This window comes from Carassius carassius, chromosome 13, assembly GCF_963082965.1.
Source record: "Carassius carassius chromosome 13, fCarCar2.1, whole genome shotgun sequence".
Taxonomy (NCBI): Eukaryota; Metazoa; Chordata; class Actinopteri; order Cypriniformes; family Cyprinidae; genus Carassius; species Carassius carassius.
The window spans coordinates 7590563-7614023 of record NC_081767.1 but is presented as its reverse complement, the minus strand read 5'-3'; the positions used below and the strand labels follow the sequence as shown (position 1 = coordinate 7614023).

Genomic DNA, 23461 nt, shown 5'->3' with positions numbered 1-23461 from the left:
GGTAGATATTATGGAGTAAAATGTACTTAATATGTAATGTACAGGTGCATTTATTTCAGAAATTCAACTCAAATTGTGAAACTTGTGTATTAAATAAATTCAAAGCACACAGACTGAAGTAGTTTAAGTCTTTGGTTCTTTTAATTGTGATGATTTTGGCTCACATTTAACAAAAGCCCAGCAATTCACGATCTCAACAAATTAGAATAAAAAAGTAAAAAAAATAAAAATTACATTTTTTCAATAGTTGGTAGGGGCTCTTTTTGCTTTAATTACTGCCTCAATTCAGCGTGGCATGGAGATGATCAGTTTGTGACACTGCTGACGAGGTATGAAAGCCCAGGTTTCTCTCAAAGAGGCCTTCAACTCATCTGCATTTATTGGTCTCTTGTTTCTCATTTTCCTCTTGACAATACCCCAAAGGTTCTCTATGGAGTTCAGGTCTAGTGAGTTTGCTGGCCAGTCAAGCACACCAACACCATGGTCATTTAACCAACTTTTGGTGCTTTTGGAAGTGTGGGCAGGTGCCAAATCCTGCTGGAAAATGAAATCAGCATCTTCAAAAAGCTGGTCAGCAGAAGGAAGCATGAAGTGCTCCAAAATTTCTTGGTAAACAGGTGCAGTGACTTCGGTTTTCAAAAAACACAATGGACCAACACCAGCAGATGACATTGCACCCCAAATCATCACAGACTGTGGAAACTTAATATTGAACTTCAAGCAACTTGGGCTATGAGCTTCTCCACCCTTCCTTCAGACTCTAGGACCTTGGTTTCCAAATGAAATACAAAACTTGCTCTCATCTGAAAAGAGGACTTTGGACCAGTGGGCAACAGTCCAGTTCTTCTCCTTAAACCAGGTAAGACATCTCCGACATTGTCTGTGGTCAGGAGTGGCTTAACAAGAGGAAAACAACAACTGTAGCCAAATTGTTTGACACTACCTTGACCCCAGCCTCAGTCCATTCCTTGTGAAGTTCACTCAAATTCTTGAATTGATTTTGCTTGACAATTCTCATAAGGCTGCGGTTCTCTTGGTTGGTTTTGCATCTTTTTCTTCCACACTTTTTCCTCCCATTCAACTTTCTGTCAATGTGCTTGGATACAGCACTCTGTGAACAGCAGCTTCTTTGGCAATGAATGTTTGTGGCTTACCCTCCTTGTGAAGGGTGTCAATGATTGTCAGATCAGCAGTCTTCCCCCATGATTGTGTAGCCTAGTGAACCAAACTGAGAGACCATTTTGAAGCCTCAGGAAACCTTTGCAGGTGTTTTGAGTTGATTAGCTGATTGGCATGTCACAATATTCTAATTCGTTGAGATAGTAAATTGGTGGGTTTTTGTTAAATGTAAGCCAAACTCATCACAATTAACAGAACCAAAGACTTCAAACTACTTCAGTCTGTGTGCATTGAATTAATTTAGTTAAGTCAAGTCAACTTTATTGTCAATTCATCCACATGTACAGTACATACATACAGAGAATTTAAATTGCATCACTCTCGCAGACCCTTGGTGCATACAGATAACACTAACAGTAGAGCCTAAAAATCTACAGGTCCTTCTCAAAGAATTAGCATATTGTGATAAAAGTTCATTATTTTCCATACTGTAATGATAAAAATTAAACTTTCATATATTTTAGATTCATTGCACACCAACTGAAATATTTCAGGTCTTTTATTGTTTTAATACTGATGATTTTGGCATTCAGCTAATGAAAACCCAAAATTCCTATCTCAAAAAATTAGAATATCATGAAAAGGTTCTCTAAACAAGCTATTAACCTAATCATCTGAATCAACTACTTAACTCTAAACACCTGCAAAAGATTCCTGAGGCTTTTAAAAACTCCCAGCCTGGTTCATTACTCAAAACCGCAATCATGGGTAAGACTGCCGACCTGATTGCTGTCCAGAAGGCCATCATTGACACCCTGAAGCGAGAGGCAGAGCCATATAGAGAGAGAGTTGCGACAACGGAAGTTCGAAATGTTTCGTTGTCACGTGATTCATGTAGACTTCAGATAGTTCCAGGAAGTGCGTTAGCGGCCATTCAAACTGATAGAGTAGAGTGACAGAACTGCGATTTCTGGTAATAAGGAGTCAATAAATCAATTTATTTTATATATTTATACAACACACCGACATGTGTATGTAGCATGAGTATGTAGTTACAGCAATGTTGTTTTTAAAATATCAAATCAGGTCATTTTTGAGGATTAGTGTTCAATTACCGTTATTTAAAAAACTTATTTCAGGCTAACGTTAAGTTGTATAAACACGGGTTGCTGTTGCCTTTTTACGTTAAATATTGTTCTTTTTTTTCAATGATCTCATGTTAACTAATGTCATATTGATGACTTTCAGGTAGTAGAAACAGACTGGTGACAGGTGATTTTCAGCTCGCACCGCACTATGGGTCAATTAACTGTTAGCAGCAGGAATTAGCATGTTAAATAAATGTAAAATGAAGCTTATTGTTTACATTTCTTACAATTACATATAGTAATATAATTATGTATTATAGATATTATATCTAATGTATAATTCTTACAATACTTATTCATATACACAATATATTCAGGTTTAAAACAACTTAAGCATACTCATATATAAACATGTACACTGCCATTCAAAAGTAATGATGCTGAAAATTCAGCTTGGCATCACAGGAGTGTATTACATTTTAAAATAGAAAACAGTAATTTTAAATTGTAATTATATATTACAAGATTACTTTTTCTTTGCATTTTTATTCAAATAAATGCAATTAACTATATACAGCAATTAATGAATACATTTCTAATAAATTTAATAGCATGCCAAGCATTTTGTATGTGTCCTTTCGTTAATGTTGTCCTTGCATAGTCTCCACCATGGTTTACTGTGCTGCATGGGGATGCTCCACTCGGTCAGAGAAAGTTGTGCAGATGTATGGCTTCCCCGCTGACATGGAGAGGAGAAAATAATGGTTGGCTCAGGTCAATAGGAGCAATTTAAATATAAATAAAAATTACAACAACAACAAAAAAATTGTTACGTAATTATACTAAAATGTATTTACATGGAAAATTATTTAGCCCAGGGAGCTGAGATTCATGGTGAGACATTGCAGGGATTCATCAGTGTTACCTATAACATGCATTTAACCACCATGTGATATGTACAGTATGTGGGTAGACAAAAAAAAAAAGTTATGTGTGGAAACTAAACAAGTCACTCTGCAGGCACATTTTGAGGCAAACCAATTTGTCATGACCAAAAAAATTCAAGAGTAGGCTGAGACCAGATGCCATTCCCACAATCTTTGTGAATCATCCTGTGGTCAAAAAGAGGAGGGCCCTGCTCCACGATGCACCCCTAGACCTGTAAACATACAGCAAATCGCTGCTGATCACAACTATAGTATTCCAGGTGATACATATATTATAAGTACAAACTCGTACTAGTTGAAGTAATATTTCTAATTTTTAAGTGATGTGACATTTTCAATATTTAAAATTAGCAATACCATGTATTCTGCCTCTATCAGTTTCAAAGGTTGAGGAAAAAAGAATGAGAACACCCAGAGAAGGGAAAGTGACAGTGAAGAAATAGAGAACATGGCTAGAGAGGAGAGACAGGGACAGCTGACACTACCCAGTCAGCCAGCAGCCAGTCAGCATTCGAGTGAACAATCAGCCAGTTACCTGGGTCTATTAAAAAAATTAAAGAGACAAGAAAATATATACAAAAATCCAAAGGCAGCACTAAGAAAAATAAAGAATGAAAATGCAGCTCTCAAAAAAAATGGTCCCCTTAGCACTGTGGCACCAGTAATCCTCCACCTACCAGCACCCATAGTATGTTGCAGTATGTTACTTTTATACACTAACAAGTTTAAGTATGTAATACAGCGGTATTATATAATATAGACAGGTAATGAATCACAATGACTAAAAACACTCCACCCATGTTTTTGCAAACTCAATTCACTCTAAATGTATATCAATAGGGTGCATTTTATTATTAAGGAATTTAATTATTTAATACGTGTAATAAGGAACAAACTTTATAACCTCATTTTTACCACTTCCACTCACCGCTGTCACACTGTCCTTTTAAAAGTGCGTCGCAAACGGTTTGTTCTGCTGCATCTCTACGGCGCGGCATCGGTTTGCTGCTACTTCCGGGAACTATTTAGAGGCTCCACGAGCCGCCATTGCTGTAAAAAAAAGCGTTCCATTGGAGTCAATGGAGTTGTCGCAACTCTCTCTCTATATGGCTCTGGCGAAAGGGTAAGACACAGAAAGAAATTTCTGAACGAATAGGCTGTTCCCAGAGTGCTGTATCAAGGCACCTCAGTGGGAAGTCTGTGGGAAGGAAAAAGTGTGGCAAAAAACGCTGCACAACGAGAAGAGGTGACCGGACCCTGAGGAAGATTGTGGAGAGGGACCGATTCCAGACCTTGGGGGAAGCAGTGGACTGAGTCTGGAGTAGAAACATCCAGAGCCACCGTGCACAGGCGTGTGCAGGAAATGGGCTACAGGTGCCGCATTCCCCAGGTCAAGCCACTTTGGGCTACAGAGAAGCAGCACTGGACTGTTGCTCAGTGGTCCAAAGTACTTTTTTCGGATGAAAGCAAATTTTGCATGTCATTCGGAAATCAAGGTGCCAGAGTCTGGAGGAAGACTGGGGAGAAGGAAATGCCAAAATACCTGAAGTCCAGTGTCAAGTACCCACAGTCAGTGATGGTCTGGGGTGCCATGTCAGCTGCTGGTGTTGGTCCACTGTGTTTTATCAAGGGCAGGGTCAATGCAGCTAGCTATCAGGAGATTTTGGAGCACTTCATGCTTCCATCTGCTGAAAAGCTTTATAGAGATGAAGATTTCGTTTTTCAGCACGACCTGGCACCTGCTCACAGTGCCAAAACCACTGGTAAATGGTTTACAGACCATGGTATTACTGTGCTCAATTGGCCTGCCAACTCTCCTGACCTGAACCCCATAGAGAATCTCTGGGATATTGTGAAGAGAAAGTTGAGAGACACAAGACCCAACACTCTGGATGAGCTTAAGGCCGCTATCGAAGCATCCTGGGCCTCCATAACACCTCAGCAGTGCCACAGGCTGAGATGATATATCTCAAGGGGTTAATCCAAATAAATTCTAATAATAAGTAACTGAGTGAGATGCACCTGTATCTTAAAATTTATCTTTTTTTTTGCTAGAACTGCATTATTTTCCAGGGAGTAACCGTGTTCTTTTTCAGTAAATTAACTGACCCCGCTATTGTTGGGTTAATAACTTAATACTCAGAAGCTAGATAGTCGTTATTGAATGAACAGAAAATCACTCGGTCTGGTACGTCTTGGCAAAACTGCTGTTGTTCTGTAGCATATGCAGCAAAAATATCTAAGATAAATTGGCGGTTTATTCTTAAACCAATCAGCGAGCTCGAATAGTGGAGCATAGTTACAGTTTAATATTTATTTTTTGTTATTTAATTATATGAAATTATGTTATTATGTTATGACTTAGACATTTTTAGATATATTAACAATATTATTATTTATTTTAATTGTAATTGGCGGCCCACTTGCAATACCATCACGACCCACTAGGGGGCCGCGGCCCACAGGTTGAAAACCACTGGCCTACACAACTCTGTAGACTACAACCATAGACTGACTACAACCTACCCGCGGACTGATATGTACTGCACACTGGTTTCAGTTCCCGACATCAGCGTCACTGGAACTTCCCGTCAGCATTCATTCAAAGTACACATAAAACGTAATAGAAATGCTATGATAACAACACATATAATACGCGTATAACTTCAACTTACCTTCTCCAAGAAAACAACATATATAAGACAAGTGTACTATTTTGAATAGACAAAATTTTTAACATTATCAAATCTATAATGGTTTTTTTCTTTTATTTAAAAAATAATAATAATAAAATAAAAATTAAAGAAGGAAAGAAAGAAAGAACGAAAAGAAACAGCACAGCATTGTAATACACGTAACGTAACATAATAAAAAGGAAGGAAAACTACAAACAAGTACACAGTACAATTCAGTTGACAAGAAAGACTGAGGGAATTTATGTGATTTTCAGAGATTTTAGAAACCCCAGTAAAGATCTCAAATCTAGGCAAAGTGTTAGGAATTTAATGTTGTGAATAAAAAAATGTAATGCACAAAGGAATTAATAACAAGTTCAACAACATAGTTACTTTTTGAGAAAAGTTTCTTCCTAACCTTGAAACAGAATTACGTTGATAACTGCGCTGCTTGCTCCTGTGTGGAGAGTTTTATACATTCATTTATGTTATATGTGAAATAAAGCACATTTTATTCGGCTCTACAATAGGCCGCGGAAGTGTACAAATCTGCTGTTCGTGAGTCTAACGTTAAAGCAACGTTCAATCCTGACAGAAAAATAAAAACACCTTGAAGTACACGCGTCATTTATAGTGACGGACTGCCTTAAGTTTCATCTGCAGGAGGCGCTGTGGAAAATAAATCCGTCTAATAATTTATACTTGTTTGAAAGCGCTTGGAATCCCAGAAGGAATATATTTAAAACGTATAATTATTTATGGTCACAAAAACGTAGGTTACTTTAAATTAATATGGTGGGTTACGGCTTTGAATAAACATTTGAGGTCACATGACAACATCTCCGCACCAATCAGCGAGCCTCCCACAAGCAGTGCTGGTTTCCGCTCTGGTGACGAGTTTATTCTAGGCCTCGGCAGGATCCGACGACAGCGATCATGGAGGCGTCGATGGCCACCGGTTCCGCAGCAAACGAGCCTGCTACAAGCGAGGGGATACTAATAGGGGATAAAGTGTACTCTGAAGTCTTCCTCACCATCGATTACTCTTTGATTCCAGAGGACAGTCTGTCCCCGACCCCGTCGATGCAGGACGGCCTCGATCTGTCCACCGAGACGGACCTGCGTATCCTGAGCTGCGAGCTCATCCAGTCCGCCGGGATCCTGCTGCGACTGCCGCAGGTAATCAACCGGTCTGTCAAACTAACGTTACTTAAACTGTCAAATTATGGTGGCTTTAAATAAACCATTGTCATGAAGCAATTTCGATTTGACATTACTAAAGAAGCACCCATAACCCAATAAAGTAATTTAACCAAAAATGTCCTCCTTAATAAACTATAATTTGAATTAGTTAATACCGTGTGTCTAATCTAGAGGTCATTATCAGTGATTATTAACGTCTTTTCACGAACAGTTTCCATCGGCTACACAAAAACAAAATGGCGGACGCTGCTTTCGAAACGAAAGAGGGCCGTTTATAATAACAATTCTTTAATCGTAATTATGTTTCAGGTGGCCATGGCGACCGGACAAGTGCTTTTTCATCGATTCTTCTACTCGAAGTCTTTCGTGAAACACAGTTTTGAGGTAAGAGAAGAGAGTAAAGCCGTGTTTACAGCCAATGCGGATGGCAGCCATGTTGTTTGAGCTTCTGTACATGACATTTAACCAGATTTAACCCAAACGATCTTAAATGTTGTCATCGTAATATGATAGTTATAACGGGCGTGTTTTCAAATACCAGTGAACTGGCTCACTATGCGCGCCATATTTGGGCTTAATAGGTGTTAGAAAGAATTGATGTCTAGTTAGTTCATTACTTTGGAGTTATATAACACCAAATGTGTGTGTGTATGTATATATGTGTTAATGTATGTGTGTGTATATATATATATATATATATATATATATATATATATGTGTGTGTGTGTGTGTGTGTGTAGCTCCTGTTGTAATTATCCTATTGAGAACATGTACATTTGAGTATAGTTGTAGACATTTTTTCCCCTTAGGCTGATACAAATGAAATGCATGTGTCTCAAACATTTGCTCAAATTCACTATTTAAAAGCAGAAAATGTTATCATCTGCTAACACGTATATATATGTATCAGTCTCTCAAGTAATGTTTGCTGCGTGCATTCTTGTGTAATAGTGTTTGAGCGCTCTTTCTGTCGTCTGTTCTCTCTGTAGATTGTTGCCATGGCCTGTATGAACTTGGCTTCAAAGATCGAAGAAGCCCCTCGACGAATAAGGGACGTCATCAATGTGTTTCATCATTTAAGGCAGCTCCGGGGCAAAAGGTAAGCATGGCTCGTAACTCGTTTTCTCTGTTCGTTTCCTGTGCAAGCAGCCTCCCACGTTAACCGAATTATTTTTCTTTGAATAACATTTAACGTCATCACCTCAAACTGTAAATGCTTCCGGTATACTTAAAACATGTTAACTGTGAGTAGCCTGTGTGCACTTCTGTTTGTCGTTGATATGATGTCTTGATTTTGTTTGCTTTATTCTAAACCATTTTAAAGCTTTTCAGTTCCTTCATCAGTCATATTTGGTAGTAACAGCAGGATATTCTGATTACCTGAGCAAGTAAAAAAACATTCAAACGGCTCAAAAACTGAATCTTGTTCAAGAAAATCTATGATGCCAATTGGGATATAATGTGTCTTATTACTGTCTAGTCTAAATTTGATTTCAGTTTGAATTAGGAAACTATTTAAAGGGGATGAAAAGGAAAATGTGTTCATCTGAAATCAAGGACGCGGTATTAACTTGAATTCTTTTTTCCCTTGCAACCAACTAACAGCGACCAGCTACATTTACCAATGCCTGGGTGATGTGGAATGGTACGTAGAGATGAAGCAGTCGGCATGGCAACAGTGAGCGAGGTGTCGCTTCCCCCCCCTCCCCCGGGAGAAGCCAGTGGTCAGAAAGCGGTCACTGGGATGTCGGGGATCGACAGGTTGGCCGCTGGTCCGAAGCGTCTGGCTGACTCCTGTATCTCAGTTTAAGCTTATTGTCTCTGCCAGCACAGGTGACCATCTAAATTCTTTTCATTTAAAAAAAAAAAAAGACACCTCACCACACATGTCATAGCTTCCACAGAAATATTTCACGCTGCACATCCGAGATCATGAGCTTTTAAATATTCACACGACGGGAACTGTGGGGGTTGCACACTTACTGAGAATGTGCTGTTTTTTGTATCTTAATATAAACATTATTGGGTGCCTTAGACAATTTATTATCCAAAATTCACAATTAAATGTGAAGTTATGTGTAGAATAGTCATCGTTTTCAGAGCTTTTTTGTGAGGTCACTGTGCATGTTCAGTCATTGAATTACTCACCAGGTTGTTTAGTGTAGCGTTTTATGATTGTGAATTTAGATGGAATTGTGTTAAAACATAAAACTAAAGAGATTTTGGTTTTGCTTTATGAAATATTCTTCACTTGTGGATGGTGCAGTGAAAAATACAAATATTCAGATAATAGCTTGAAATTATAAATACTTGAAATGGTCAAAGTATTTAAATTCTGTTAAATATGGGCTAGTCTAGATTTTCTTTTCACTGACAGGATCATTTATTTTTGTAATATTAGGTTGTGGATTAATATTAGGACGTGGTTTTAGTAAGATATATTAAATGCAGTGTTTTTTTGTTTTTATCGCAACTGGACTGTTATGGTATTTCAATAGAGTACAATAATATATTTCATTTGGATCTCTTGTAGTTAGTCAGTATTTCTTTCTTTTGGATAGCATCTTTAGATCAGGTGATGCAATATGTACATGATGATTACCTGACACATCTTTTCAGATCATGAACGTGTTCTGCTAGTAGTGTTTATGATGAAGAGCTCACCTTTTGATTGTTATACTATACTAGGTGAATGTCGTGTGTGTTGAGGTTTTTGGTGCTTTTATTATGATATTGGTTATGTTTATAGAATAATGTTTTTTTTACTTTCTGTTGAAGCTATGATGTGGTGAGAGGTGGAGCGTTTTCTTTTTTTCTCTAACAGTCACATGTGGCAGTACTGAAAGTCTTACACTGAAATCACAGGAGTCAAAAAACTGGACCTGTTGCCTGTAGTTGGTTGGAAGGGAAACAGAATGATTTGACTTTAAAATGAAGCAAACAAAAAAAAAAGCATTTTTTTCCATTGTCTTGAATAGTATTTGAGTCAGGGGAAACCATTTTACTTTCGTTCCTTCATGAACCAGGAGTCCAAGTCCACTGATACTTGATCAGAACTACATAAACACCAAAAACCAGGTGATAAAAGCTGAACGGCGTGTGCTGAAGGAGCTGGGCTTCTGCGTCCACGTCAAACACCCTCACAAGGTACGTCCTATAAACTTTCATTTTTAGACTTTGAAGTTTGGTAGAATGAAAACGAATAGTTTGGTTGGTTTTGTAGATTATCGTCATGTACCTGCAAGTCCTTGACTGCGAGAAGAACCAAACGTTGGTCCAGACAGCCTGGTGAGTAAATTAACATTCCTGCATCGGGTGTTTAGGCAGTAATTAACCAGTAATTAACCCCTTTGCCACTGTTATGTAACTTTTCTGTCCCCTCATCTGATGGATTGGTGTATTCGTGACTTGTGTGTGTTGGTGTGTCGCCTTTTTTAAATCTCTTGTTCATGGCTGTAATTAAAAGAAAACGGAGAGCTTCGTTTAACTTTGTCCTTTCTTTCTACTCTTTGATTAAAGGGTAGTCCATGATGGTAAGTGTCATAAAGAACCTCTGAACTCTGCTCCTCCAACCACATGACCTCAGGAATCTCCCCTCATTGGCTGCCCTTCTCGAGACAGCCAATCCAGTGAGAGCTCTCTGCCCGAGAATCACTGCAGGGGGCCTTTTCCAGCTGCCAGCAGCATCTTGTTTTCTTGCAGTTGTCCAAAAGGATTTGTATTTTTGTTTTTGCTTCAAGACTCAAAACTTTGAATTAAATTATTTGGTTTTTAAAAGGTGGTTTTAAAGCCTGAATATTTGCTTTTTATTATTAGACCTCACCTACTACTAGATTTAGTTGGTCTTTTGTTTTTTGTTTCCTAAATACTCCAGTTTAAAGGGTAAGTCACCCAAAAATGCAAAGTGTTATTCACCATGATGTCTTCTCAAACCCATATGATTTTCTTACTTCAATAGAACAGAAAAGGAGAAAAAAAACATGTTGCTCATTCCCATACATTGAAAGCATATAGTGTCCAGATGCTGTCAAGCTGTGGAAAGGGCAAGAGCTAGTCCAGACTTGGTCTCTTTATTCCAAATTTCAAGATAAATCCTATCCTCTCTGATCTCATTTGTACTACTGCATATTCAAATTTGCTTAATTTGATATGCTAAGTAATTGATATTGTACATCCAACCGATTATCACATAATAACCCCCTTCAGGGATCTAAATTATCCCGCTTATAGCACTGCCACATAAGTAAATAATTAGACGCAATCTATTGATTTGAGTTGAAATATTTGAACACAAAGCTTCTGTGAAAACAGCAGTTACAAGCAAGTAGCAGGTTCAAACTAGACTATTGTTTAAGGAATACGGTACAGTCGTAGCACTTATTACACATTTTACCACATAAATAATTATAGCAATAAAAGATAAGACAAAAATGTTTTGAAATCTTACCAGTTTGTTAGCTACGTTATAATCCCATTACAGAATACAAAACAATCGTGGCATAATGGTAGCATCTGTGTTTGTATGAAACGAGAGAGCGAGTCCACGATACCAGGATGACATAAATAATTGTACACATAATATGAAATTGATGTAATCATTTATTACCTAGACAAACTTCTAAGAAAAATTGTTCCTAGCAAGCGTATAGCGTTGATATCAGTTACCCGGATGAGCCTGTGTTATTAGCTTTTACCGCTTAAAAACATACCTCGGTGTGTTGCGACTGACTAATCAGTATCAAGTATTCCACAGAGCAGTGTAATAAGTTTGCTTAACTCACCGTATGTTTAACCAAATGATATAACAACTTCACACTCAAAGCTATTATATGGCTTCAGAAGACTTTTCATGGTTTTATATTCATTTTGGTCTCTGCTCACCTTATGCATCCATTGTATGTATCTTGATCTTGTTAAATATTTCTCCTTTTTGTGTTCCACTGAGGAAAGTTCCATAGGTTTAGAATGACATGATGGTGAGTAAATTAGTTTTCATTTATGGTGAAGCATTGCTTTAAAAATGCAATTATCATCACAGTAATTTGCTGTGAGGCGTTGTGTCTTACTGGAACTCTCTCCTCTCTCTTCTGTCTGTGCTTGAATGATGTGTTTGAAGCTCAGCTTTTCCATAGAAATCAAGTCCATGTTCTAAGGCCTGGAGCATAAAATCTAGTGTTTCTATGCACATCAATCTAGTATTTCCCACATTTTTCATAATAACTGAGTGTTTCAGGTCCACACAGTGTCCACCTGGCTGTTCACTGCTTTTTTTGAGACCGAGCTTTACATCCCATATCTGAATTGAAGTTGAAGATTTTTGCTGTCTGCAAGTCTACACTTCAGGAGATGTGTATTTGTTCATTCCCTGAGCAGCTGCTCTCAGTCATGCATGTCATTTAGTGTTATGAGTTGCATGCGGTCATCAGTGCTACATGCCCATTGCGTTAAAATTCACGATTCTCATCTGCTTGTTTTATAGAAAATTAAGCTATTATTTTGAAAAGTTTTGTAGGAATGGAATTGTAGTTATTTGTCGCATGTAAACCAGTGGAAACAGTTATATTTTTGGCAAACCTCCCCTCATGGTCCTGTCTGTGTGCCCTGAACATGTGCCCGTCCACACTGCACGCTTGCCTTTACCCTTTTGTAGAACGAAAGAGGAACATGAGGCAGAGAGGGAAAGGACAATGTTGAACTCAAGCCTCCATTTATATTTGGTCTTTATTTTTATTTTTTGCATCAAGTGACAAACCTCGTACATAAAGGTGATCAACCCATGCAGGGAAGTGGCAATTTTGTGGTTCACCTTCTGTGTTGCAGGAACTACATGAATGACAGCCTTCGCACTAATGTGTTTGTGAGATTTCAAGCTGAGACCATCGCCTGTGCCTGCATTTACCTCGCTGCACGAGTGCTACAGGTACAAAACCATTCTCTGCCGCCTTCTCCACCGGTTTAAACTAAGCTCTGGTTTTAACACCTACCTTTTTTCTCATCATTCTTTCTCTCAGATATCGTTACCCTCTCGGCCAAACTGGTACCTGCTGTTTGGTGCTACGGAGGAAGAGATCAGAGATATATGTGTAACCACTTTGAAGTTGTACGCCAGGAAAAAGGTTAGACCCGTTTCACTTCACTCCCTTTTTAAAGTTAGCAGATCTTCGCTTGTATTCGATCAAGTATGATTTGTTTCCTCTTAGCCAAATTATGAATTGCTGGAGAAGGAGGTGGACAAGCGGAAGGTGGCTCTACAGGAAGCCAAACTGAAGGCCAAAGGACTGAATCCAGATGGCACTCCTGCTCCTAACACATTGGGTGGATTCTCTCCTGGATCCAAACCATGTAAGTTGTCACTTGCACTGCCTGTTGTGCAGTCTAACCTTTTTTGTTTTGTTTTTAAAAGCTAAAACAGTCATGCTTTTTTTTTCTTCTCGACACAAAACTAGTATGGCTTAGGCTGCTCTTATCTATACAATTAATGAGAAGCCCAAGAGTGGCTAGAGCCACAGTCCTGCAGTGTTTTGGTTCAACCCTTATCAAACCCAGTTGAACAACCTAATCAATGTCTGAAGGTTTACTAGAAAGCTACAGGCACTGAGGTTTTATCAGGTTTGGAGCTGAACTCATGAGGACAGGAGTTTGCCGCCCCTTAGTCTCAGCCTCAGACATCAGGCCCACGGACCGTTGGCTGAACGTCTGATGCATATGGCACACAAAATTGGAAACTCTTCAGGACTGTTGAAGTCGTCATTGGATTGGTTGAAATATACAGGATTTCTACGAGACGTGTGTCGCGTTCTTTAACATTCTGTCTGGAAACAAAGATACTGTGGCTCCAAACCCCCTCACGAAAGAAGAAAGCCTACTGTTTACAACTGTGACAACGAGTCACAGTTATCAGGATCAACTAAACGCTGGATTTTCAAAAGTATGTGAAATATTTAAAGTTCACGGCATAGAATCTTTAAAATATGTCTGAGAGTTTTACACACCTGTGTGTTATTGAGGCAACATTTCCATGCCTAGAAATGTGATGATGAACGAAACCAACGGATCTCATGGGTGGGCCTTAACCAATGAGAGCTGCCATAGATTCCAGACCTTCAGCCTGAAGGCTATGCGAGACTAGCCACTCCTGCACTAGAGTATGCGTTTAGTGTGTGTTCCTCTATAAAGCTATTCTATGGTTTCAGAAGACTTGAAATATAGCACAGTAATCATGTGGACAGTTTTGATACCACTTCTTTTTTTTTTGTTGATGTAGCTTGACTTGGAAAAGAGCAACAGGAAAAATCTGAAACTTCTTTTGAAACCGTGATCAAATTTGATTCTTCCTGTCAGGTTCGCCTAATATAATGAAAGCAGATGAGAAGTCTCCTAACCATCAAATGCTTAAGGCCATGAAGAAAGAACCAGAAGATCGGCCTCAGGGTTCTAAGAGCCCACACAATGGGTGAGTGTTTGACAGGATCGACTTTCAAGTAATTGTATTGTTTGAAGTGCACTAATTGAGAATCATGCTTGTCCTTTCCTCAGACAAAGGAAAGAGAGTAAGTTAAGTAGGAACAGTAGAAGTGCAAGTCGTTCCAGAACGAGATCCCGGTCCAGATCGCGCTCTCCCAGACGACAGTAAGTACCACTTGCAGTGCACTGCTGTCTGCTCTATGATGTTGGTGTCTATACTTGACTGTGTTTTTTTTTTTTCTTGTAGTTACAATAACAGGCGCAGTCACTCAGGCACCTACAGCTCTCGCTCCAGGAGCCGCTCTCACAGCCGCAGCCCTTCTCCACGACGACACGCCAACCACGGCCCTCCGTCTCCCCATCTGCAACACTTGAAGTCAAAGCAGAGCTCAGACGACCTGCACCAGCACAGCAGACACGGCCACAAGAAGAAACGCTCACGCAGCCGCTCTCGTTCCACCAGCAAGCCCCGTGAGCGGGACCGGGATCGAGGTTCCACAGACTTGGTGAAGAAACACAAGCATGAGCGAAGCAGTGGAGGCCATCACCGCGCCCGGTGGGAACGCTCACGTTCATACGAACGCTCTCATAAAAGCAAACACCACAGCAGCAGCCATTCAAGCCACAGTCGTCACAGGCGCTGAGTGTTTTTTTGTAAGACTGTGAGTGGGTTTGTGTCTGATTAAAGTGGTCAATGTTGACCTAGTTGTCTGTTTAAATTTTTTTTTTTTTTCTCTTGTGTTATGTTGCCGTTTTAGTTTTAAATGTTGAAAGGATATGAAACTACATATTTACAGTGTAAAGATGGGTTTAATGTTGATGTAATATGGGAAATGCTTTGATTTATAAAAGCAACCTTTTTCAGAAGGTGGGAAAATCACTAGTCGCATAGAAAAATGGAAAATGTTTTCAGGAAGAACACTGATACTTTGCACCTCTACAGAAAATAAGTAATAAATATGTTCTCTTGGCGGAAGAAAATAAATTTCTCCGAAAATAGATATTTTTTTACGGCTGGATGCAGACTTTTTTTGGGGGGGGGGGGGTCATGGTAACTGTTACACTGGTTTTTAGTCTGCACCTCTTCATGTCTGATTTTTACTCAATAAAAAGTGACTTATTCCTACTGTCATTTGTTGTTTTTTTACTTTATGGAACAGGGATTTGTGATTGAAAGTAAGTTATTGCTCTTGACATCTTTAAAAGCCCTCGATGATGTTTACTCGATTAGGACACGGGCCTAATCAAGTAGGAACGGTTCATATCTGGAACTGTGGCGTTAAAAATATTGTCAGGCTTAATGTGAGTGCAGGGCCGTAGCTGGGGTAAGCGGGGCCCCGGGGAAGGTTGTACCAGTGGGCCCTGTTCGAAATAGTTTAATTTATGTGTTCATTCTATTTATTTATTTGTGCTAATTCCACAATGTTTAAGTTGTTTCATGTCTGTAGGTGTCCAGGTACAGAAAACAAATAATTAAATATAAAATAGCACTGCATAGTCTTCACTGTAAAAATGAAATTAACAGTCAAACCAAAATTTATTCAGACACCTTCAATATTTCTTACATTATCAGTTTATTTGCTCTAGTTTATAAAATGTTAATAAAATATGACAAGAACTCAGAGTTGAACTGTTTCAACAAATTCATCTTGATAATGTCAGATAGCTTTGATAGAAAGATATGTTATGGATTACAATCAACCAAAACTTCAGACAACTGTTAGTATGACAATATTTGCACAACTATCCATACTTTGTTGAACAATTACCAAGCAATGCTTAATTTTGTTCAGTCTGTGTTGTGAAAATGTTGCATTAGCAATTCAGGAAAAAAAGAAAAACACTTAAGCAAAACGTGTTGAGATCAAAGTGTCTGAATAATTTTTGGTCCCATTTTTTTTTCTATCAATTTCACTAGTAGTCCAATGTATGAAGATTTTATGGGTATAATATGTCACAGCTCGCTTTATTTTGCTATACTCTCTTACCTAAATTAATTCTAGTGTCTTGCACCTACTATTAAAACTTTAAAAAATATATATATTTTTTATTTTAGTTTTTTTGGATTAACACTTTACTTTCACTTAAGACATAACCGACAGTTTTTTCGAACATACTTTCCAAGACGGGTATTTTGACATATTTTGTATGTTTTTTTGTCGTTACAAGAGCAAAAACAGGCAAATTCTGTGTTAAAAAGTGTTTTGAGACGCCTCTCTCTGCGTGAGACCTGAACACCAGAACACCGTGGTGCTGAAATGGGCTTTTTCACATCCTTTTCTGTTTGTTTAAACTGCGATTTGTATTTGTTCATTCAGGTGCATGTGAGGAGAACTTTGCAAAGGAGGGCAAGAAGTCCTCGCAAGGAGGGCTCGGTTTAGTGGTGCTGTGCTGTCTGTGAGACGCGGCTCTGAGACCGTGAGATGCGTGCGCACCGAACACAGCGAGCGAGTTGAGATTTTCTGCGTCTTGTGTTTGAATGATTTAAACTCTTTTGAATGTTTAAATTGGAAAGTGGTCAGGCTTAAAAACACATGAAAACGATAAGCTTTCGTGATGACACGCAGCAGTGGCCTCAACTGTCCTGATAGTCTTTTTAGGCTAGTAAACTTTTTAGACATCAACTAGTAAAACTGCACATTCTGAAAAATTATAGTTTTAAGCAGTAGTAAGTATGCTACACAAAAGTCAGTAAAAATACAATACAATGTACTGTTAATATGAAGGAACAATCCATATTTATTTTTCACAGGTGTTTACCTGTTTTAAGGTTACAGGGTTACAATTTAAAGGATTACATCCTGACAGAAAATGACTAGTACCTTTTCAGTGTTTCTACATTTTTTTCTTACAGTGGACCTAACTTAACTGAACAACAATTATATATACAAGCTAATAACATGCTGGATCATAAATGTGCATATTTTATTGACCAATTAGAACTAGAAACTTATAAAGCATATTTATATAAACTTATATAGCATATTTGATGTTTGTAATGTTAGGCATCTTTCGCCAGCTCTTTGCAGGCTGATGTGCTGCATGGCTGGCTAGCTGTATGGTTTCCTTTTTGTGTAATTTAGTAAAAAATATATGTGCCTTGTTTTTTATCATTTGAGTCACTGTACAAAAGTTGGCAAAACCGTTTTTTATAGTTAAAATTGTTGCAAGGTGCTTTAAAAAAAAGGAAAAAAAGTTGCTAAATCTAGCAACAAAATTGCTAGTAAGTTGGCAAAACTGGGTCAATTCGACGCTTTTATTTTATAGAGGGGTGCTCTGACGCGCGTGAACTCAGACTTTTATTTTGACAGGCTGTGTATCGTCCTTGAATTTCCGGGTCCAGTTAGAGCAGGACTGTGTGTGCGGGATGGAAACGCGGTGTTTGTGTATTTTGCTGGTCTGTGTACTGTCACTGAATCATGCCACAGCCGACAATGGCAGCGTTAAAAAGATGAAGATGCAATATACAGGGATGCCACTGCTGAAATTTCAGTTTTGGTGAGTAAAAGGAATATCTTTGTGTTTCCTGTCAGTGTGCGTGCTGATCAGCGTCATGCGTCGATAAAGAAACTGAATTAATCTAAACTAAGATATATTGTGTTAGTTCAGTCAGTGCATTAAAGCTGGTTCATGCGCATTTCCTATTCGTTTTTTTCTATCTAGATGAGCACGTTTGCCTTAGCACCAGTGTGCTAGATTTATATCTAACATGTGACTGAATAGCTATCTTATTGCAAATGCAAAATGTCTTATTGTACAAACTTGCTATAGCGACTTGAAGTTTGTTGTGTAATTAGCTTTTTTTCATCCACTAGTTTATCACTTGTCAGTCGTCTTTGTCAGCTAGCTTTTGTCTATGTGCAGTGTGTCCTGAGGGTACAGGCGGGTGTTTGAGGAGTACACTCGGGTTCTCACCCAGAGGTACCCAGACATCCGCATCGAGGGAGAAAACTTCCTGCCACAGCCCATATATAGGTGGGTTTCTCATTTCATCAAGAACTTCTGTACTGCAGACCCTACAGATTTATGGACCGCTTTTATTAAAATAGAAGTGATTTTAACTCATAAACTGAAACTGGAATGAAGGTCTTTATTTCTTTATTTTTAGGCACATAGCTTCCTTCCTCTCTTTCTTCAAACTTGCCTTGATTGGTTTAATTATCCTGGGAAAAGACCCTTTTACATTTTTCCACATTGAGACTCCAGGAATCTGGATTTGGGCGAAAGAGAATAAGGTCTTTCACCCTCACATGACATTTCTTATATGGGGATGCTGGCTCAGCCAGTCTTCAGAAATTAAAATACACACTCAAAATGTTTTAGTTGCCTACTACATATGTTTGTGACTTTAGTTGGTTGTGTTTTTGTTAAGATATATGCCTGCATGATGGTGTTCTTCCTCAGCAACATGATTGAAAACCAGTGTATGTCCACCGGCGCCTTTGAAATCACACTTAACGGTAAGACTGATGATTAATCATAGATCAAAATATTCCATCACGAAGATTTCACACAGCTGTTGGGACTTGATGAGGTTTAATGCTAGTGATTTTTCCTCTGTGTGTGTGCTTATGTGCTCACAGATGTTCCCGTGTGGTCAAAGCTGCAGGCGGGACACCTGCCCTCCATGCAGCAGCTGGTGCAGATTTTGGAGAATGAGATGAAGCTGAGTGCACACATGGACTCTCTGCCTCACAGACGGGCGTAGAGGTGTGGCTTTGTGGGTTGTCTAATGGTGTTTTGGAAAAGATCTTGAATGTGTCCACAGGGATTCTGCAGGTCTTATTTCACCCTTCCCTAACTGAAGACCTTAAACGCTCTTTAAAGGAGTAGTTCACTTCCAGAATGAAAATTCCAAACCTCCATGTATTGTTCACTTCAGTTTATTCCCTAAATTTCCTTAACTTGGTCTTAAAAAGTATTCGATTTACTGTGGTCTAAAAGCATTGTTGTTTTTGGAATATTTTGAAAACTCAGCCCTTTATCTCTACCCTCTTTGTAACTTCCTCTCCAGGTGTGTGATGCGAGGCATTGGTGTGTGTGAGGGCATTAATGAAGGTTTGCACTGAACGCAGTGTGTCTGCTGGTTCAGACTGGATGTCCAGCCCTCTCTCACTGCTCCAAGGTTCTCTCTGTATCCACAGCCCTACGGTCCTCGGCTAATAATTATGGAGGAAATGGAAGGTTTCATCTGCAGATATTCTGTTGTCATCGACCAATAAACACACATGCTGTTAAATGGGTTTAAAATTGGTGTTGAACAGTGTTTATCTGTTTTGGGGTGCATGCAGTAGACTGCTGTATTGATTAAATCAGTTTTCAGATTTGGATTTTCAAACTCTTTGTAATATCTGCAGAACTAAAGTTCTGTTGTTGATTCCTCTCTTTCTCTCTCTCTCTCTCTCTCTCTCTCTCTCTCTCTCTCTATTTCTTTACACTTTAGTCTTTCTTCATATGATCTTGAGCCAATTTATTAATTCCACTGTTAATGCTAATTTTCAAAGTATGTTTTAGTCAACAGTATTCGTTAAGAAATATAAACAGTTCTGTAAATGTATTCAGTAACTAAATATGTACATATCATCAAGGATGTAGTTTGATACATTTTGATTTCTGATCATTTTTAATATTCGTTTATACTCAGTTTTGAATAAATTCAGTCAATGGATGTGTAAATAAATGGTGTCTTTTGTCATTGAAAAACAGGCGCTCGGTAATATTGACCTTCATTCAGCTTTCAGAATGTTTTTTTCCCCTCTGCCGGAGACGTTTGTTTCATCACGCGATAGGATTTTAAAACTATTAAAAGTATTCAACTGGGAATACTAAAATGATGGAAAAAAAACTGATTTCCAGGTGTGTGATTGGTTCTTTGGTCCTAAACATCGATGAAAAAAGTAACATTCCACAGGAAAAAGCGGCGTTCAAAGGAGATTACGTGTAACTTAATCAAATATATATTAGTAATATATCATATTATCAATGTTTTGGCACGTGAAGCTTTTTTTTTTAAATCCCTGCAAGAAAAGCTCATCGAACGTGCAACTTTTAGAGCACCACTAGATGGCGCCCGCTGTTCAAATGGAGATCGGTCACGTGGTCTGCTTCGCCAGGGAAGTGAAGTGTACAGAGAGCACGCGTGCTGCGAATCGAAATGTGATTTTCGTTCTAGGTATTTTTTTGGTGTGTGATTAATTTTCAACGTGGAAGACTTCCAGCAGATGAAATTCTGAATTAACAGTCATGTGGAGGTAGCGCGAGGTGAACGTGACATCGAGTTGTTTATTAAGTAGTCTGTCGTTAGTGCATGCATGTTACTTAAATCTGCTTCATGTATAGTCAGTTCGTATGATCACTATGTATTTACTGTTATTTTGTTAAGTACGTTACCAATTCAAAAAGTCTAGAGCAAATGCATTATAGAGCCGATTCGTCATAATCGATAGTCACCCAGGTGTGTTTTGGAGGAGTGATGGATGGGGATCAGCAGGAATGAATGTATCTCAGCAGACATCAAGCATGGAACTGAAAGAGGATATGAATACCCAAACTGAAAGTGAGCATCAGCCATCAAAAGATGCTTTGATTGACATCAGCTTTTGCGGAGCCACTCCTCTGGTGTGGAAGGTGTCGGACATGAAGAGGTGCAGATCTGTGGGTGTGATCGGGGCTCTGGTGGGTTCTCTCGCCCGTCAGCCTCGGCAGAACGTGCGGCTGGGACGACCGCTGGAGCTGCTGCAAGAGGAGGCGCTGCTGCTGGAGGACACTAGCACTGCTGCTGCTTCACTGCAGACTCAGGTGACACTTCACCTGTACTGACACAGAATGCATTCACACATCCATCTATTCATCTTAAAATGTGTCTTACTTTCTGAGTGATATATGTGTATTATGATTATTTTCATCAGGATTGTGGAGATGAGGAGACGCATTCGGAGGCTGTGAGACGGTATGAGGCCGGTCTGGAGAGCAGTTATAAGGAGCAGTGTGCTCTGGCCCTGGAGGACAAGAAGACAGTGCTGAGGAGAATCATGAATGAGAAGGAGAACGGTGAAAGAGTGTCTGGTAAAATCAAATGTAGAAGACACTAGGGCTAGTTTATTTTACATTTATCCTATATAAATATTCAGATACTTATTTTCTTTTGGCGTAAGTGACTATTGTCCCAGTTACAGCTGATGTTTAGGGGCTTGAATAAATGTAAAAAAAACCTGTTATAAACCCACATATATTACAACAGTGGCAGAATCCACTAAGATACTGCAAATAATGCACTTGACCTATTTATGGTTTAAAAAATAAAACTGAACCCAATTTCTTTATTTCTCAACTGCTCAAAGCTTACTGCCAAAGTGAAATCTTAAGATTAGATGCAATAATAATAATAATAATAATAAAACATGTTTACAAGTTTAATTTAAGGCATTAGAACTTTTAACTGTAAAAATAAACAAAGTAGTTGATTTTTTTTTTTTAAGCCTAGTGTGTTAAAATAATAAAACAAAATGCATATTCAGAGCTCAGTTATAGATATTTTTATACTGGCCCCCATCACAGAAATAAATAAATAAACATGATTGTTGTTTTTGATCCATGTAACCTTGTATGTTAATAAATAAGGTTGTTATGGGACCAAAATATAAGATGCCAGTTAAATTTCTACTAGCTAAACTAATATAAAATTCAAACATTAATAAAGACAAGTGAACTGTCCATTAAAAAAATGAATGTTAAGTTATCATGTTGGTCTAACAGTAGTATTCTAGTAAAAAATACTGCTGAAATTGAATATTCAAATGTAAAATAACCGTATAAGTTAAATATAAATTAACCTTTGTTAAAGCTATGAAAGTTATTCAGTGAAGAGCAGTGAGTGACTTTTTTGTTTGATTAAATTATGGCACAGACAGCAGCAGGTATATAAGGCTGTCACTTTTAACTTATGCTCTGATTTAATTTTCTCTCACTGTGTTTACCAGGCTACTTGCGAAGATGGGTATTTTGACTTAATTTTGTGTGTATTTGTCTGTTCAAGTGCAATAAGCGCCCTGGTACTGTATGTAATGTGTGTCAATGATATTTGGCTCTCCCTGATCCCACAGGCACTGATGACTCCGGCAGTGCAATTAGAGACCGTCTTAATGCACTGGACCAGGCCTTCCGCTTCCCGTGGCCGGCTATGGCGGTTCAGCTCTGTACTGCCCGTGCCGGCTTCAGCCACTGTCCGGAGGAACGCAGTTTCCATTCCACTGATTGGCCAATGCCTAGAGATGAACGCTTGAACACTAGATTCGGTGTCTACAGAGATCTGAGAAATAAAGGCTTCTACCTGACCTCTGCAGGGAAGTTTGGAGGAGATTTCCTGGTGTATCCAGGTAAGTTTGTGACAACATGGAATATCAAAAAGTCTATTTATTTTTTTCATTGATTACAGATATATAATATGTTTTTTTTAAGTGCAGCTTAACAGCCAAGATCTTTATTGTCATTTTGCAGGTGATCCTCTGCGGTTCCATGCTCATTTCATTGCATTATGCATCTCTATGGATGAAGAGTTACCTCTCTGTGATATTCTGGCTATAGCTCGTCTGGGCTCCAATGTGAAGAAAACAGTATTGCTCTGCTCTCCAAAGAAGTGCAGCGAGACTGGAAATGATGAGAGTGTGGAGGGTGATGTGGTGTATTCATCCCTGCAGTGGAGTTCTATGGTGTAACCACAAAAATATTGTTTGATATTAGAGAGATGATGCTTCTCAGAAACTTGGTGTGCCTTCTGATGTGTAAAGTGTGTGTGATAAATTCTGAATGACTGAATTTAGTTTGATTGTCAACATATAGGGAGAATATCCCAAGATCATCTAATAAAAATCTAATTTAGCTGTGTGTTTTGTCTTTATCTTTTTGTGCTTTTTATCTTAATTTGAAGTATTGGTTTTCAGTGTCACTTAATTTAAACCTCACAGCC

General features: G+C 38.6%; 3 protein-coding genes across 7 annotated transcripts; all 3 read left to right on the top strand.

Annotated features, from left to right (window-relative positions):
• Positions 1 to 6425: 6425 nt before the first annotated feature.
• On the top strand, positions 6426 to 15628 carry LOC132155907 (cyclin-L1-like). 4 transcript variants are annotated; one of them, XM_059564672.1, is made up of 11 exons: positions 6442 to 7008; positions 7342 to 7416; positions 8022 to 8131; positions 10059 to 10179; positions 10256 to 10320; positions 12853 to 12952; positions 13044 to 13148; positions 13233 to 13374; positions 14374 to 14485; positions 14569 to 14661; positions 14744 to 15628. In XM_059564672.1, exons 1-11 carry the CDS (start codon positions 6766 to 6768, stop codon positions 15138 to 15140), a joined length of 1563 nt encoding a protein of 520 aa, XP_059420655.1. In that variant the 5' UTR covers positions 6442 to 6765; the 3' UTR covers positions 15141 to 15628. The 4 variants fall into 4 exon arrangements, 3 of the variants coding, with proteins under 3 accessions (XP_059420657.1, XP_059420655.1, XP_059420656.1); XM_059564673.1 differs by lacking the exons at positions 6442 to 7008; positions 7342 to 7416; positions 8022 to 8131 and adding an exon at positions 8673 to 8793; XR_009437358.1 differs by lacking the exons at positions 13233 to 13374; positions 14374 to 14485; positions 14569 to 14661; positions 14744 to 15628 and adding an exon at positions 10552 to 10565 and having other exon boundaries at positions 6426 to 7008; positions 13044 to 13068.
• Positions 15629 to 17806: 2178 nt separating this feature from the next.
• On the top strand, positions 17807 to 19746 carry selenot1b (selenoprotein T, 1b). Of its 2 annotated transcripts, none has more exons than XM_059564671.1 (6): positions 17807 to 17994; positions 18361 to 18471; positions 18605 to 18731; positions 18869 to 18956; positions 19080 to 19206; positions 19511 to 19746. In XM_059564671.1, exons 1-5 carry the CDS (start codon positions 17864 to 17866, stop codon positions 19202 to 19204), a joined length of 582 nt encoding a protein of 193 aa, XP_059420654.1. In that variant the 5' UTR covers positions 17807 to 17863; the 3' UTR covers positions 19205 to 19206; positions 19511 to 19746. The 2 variants fall into 2 exon arrangements, with proteins under 2 accessions (XP_059420654.1, XP_059420653.1); XM_059564670.1 differs by having other exon boundaries at positions 19080 to 19211.
• An 840-nt stretch (positions 19747 to 20586) lies between these two features.
• tsen34 (TSEN34 tRNA splicing endonuclease subunit) lies at positions 20587 to 23379 on the top strand. The gene is made up of 4 exons (XM_059564669.1): positions 20587 to 21294; positions 21405 to 21546; positions 22599 to 22871; positions 22993 to 23379. Exons 1-4 carry the CDS (start codon positions 20989 to 20991, stop codon positions 23208 to 23210), a joined length of 939 nt encoding a protein of 312 aa, XP_059420652.1. The 5' UTR covers positions 20587 to 20988; the 3' UTR covers positions 23211 to 23379.
• Positions 23380 to 23461: the final 82 nt, after the last annotated feature.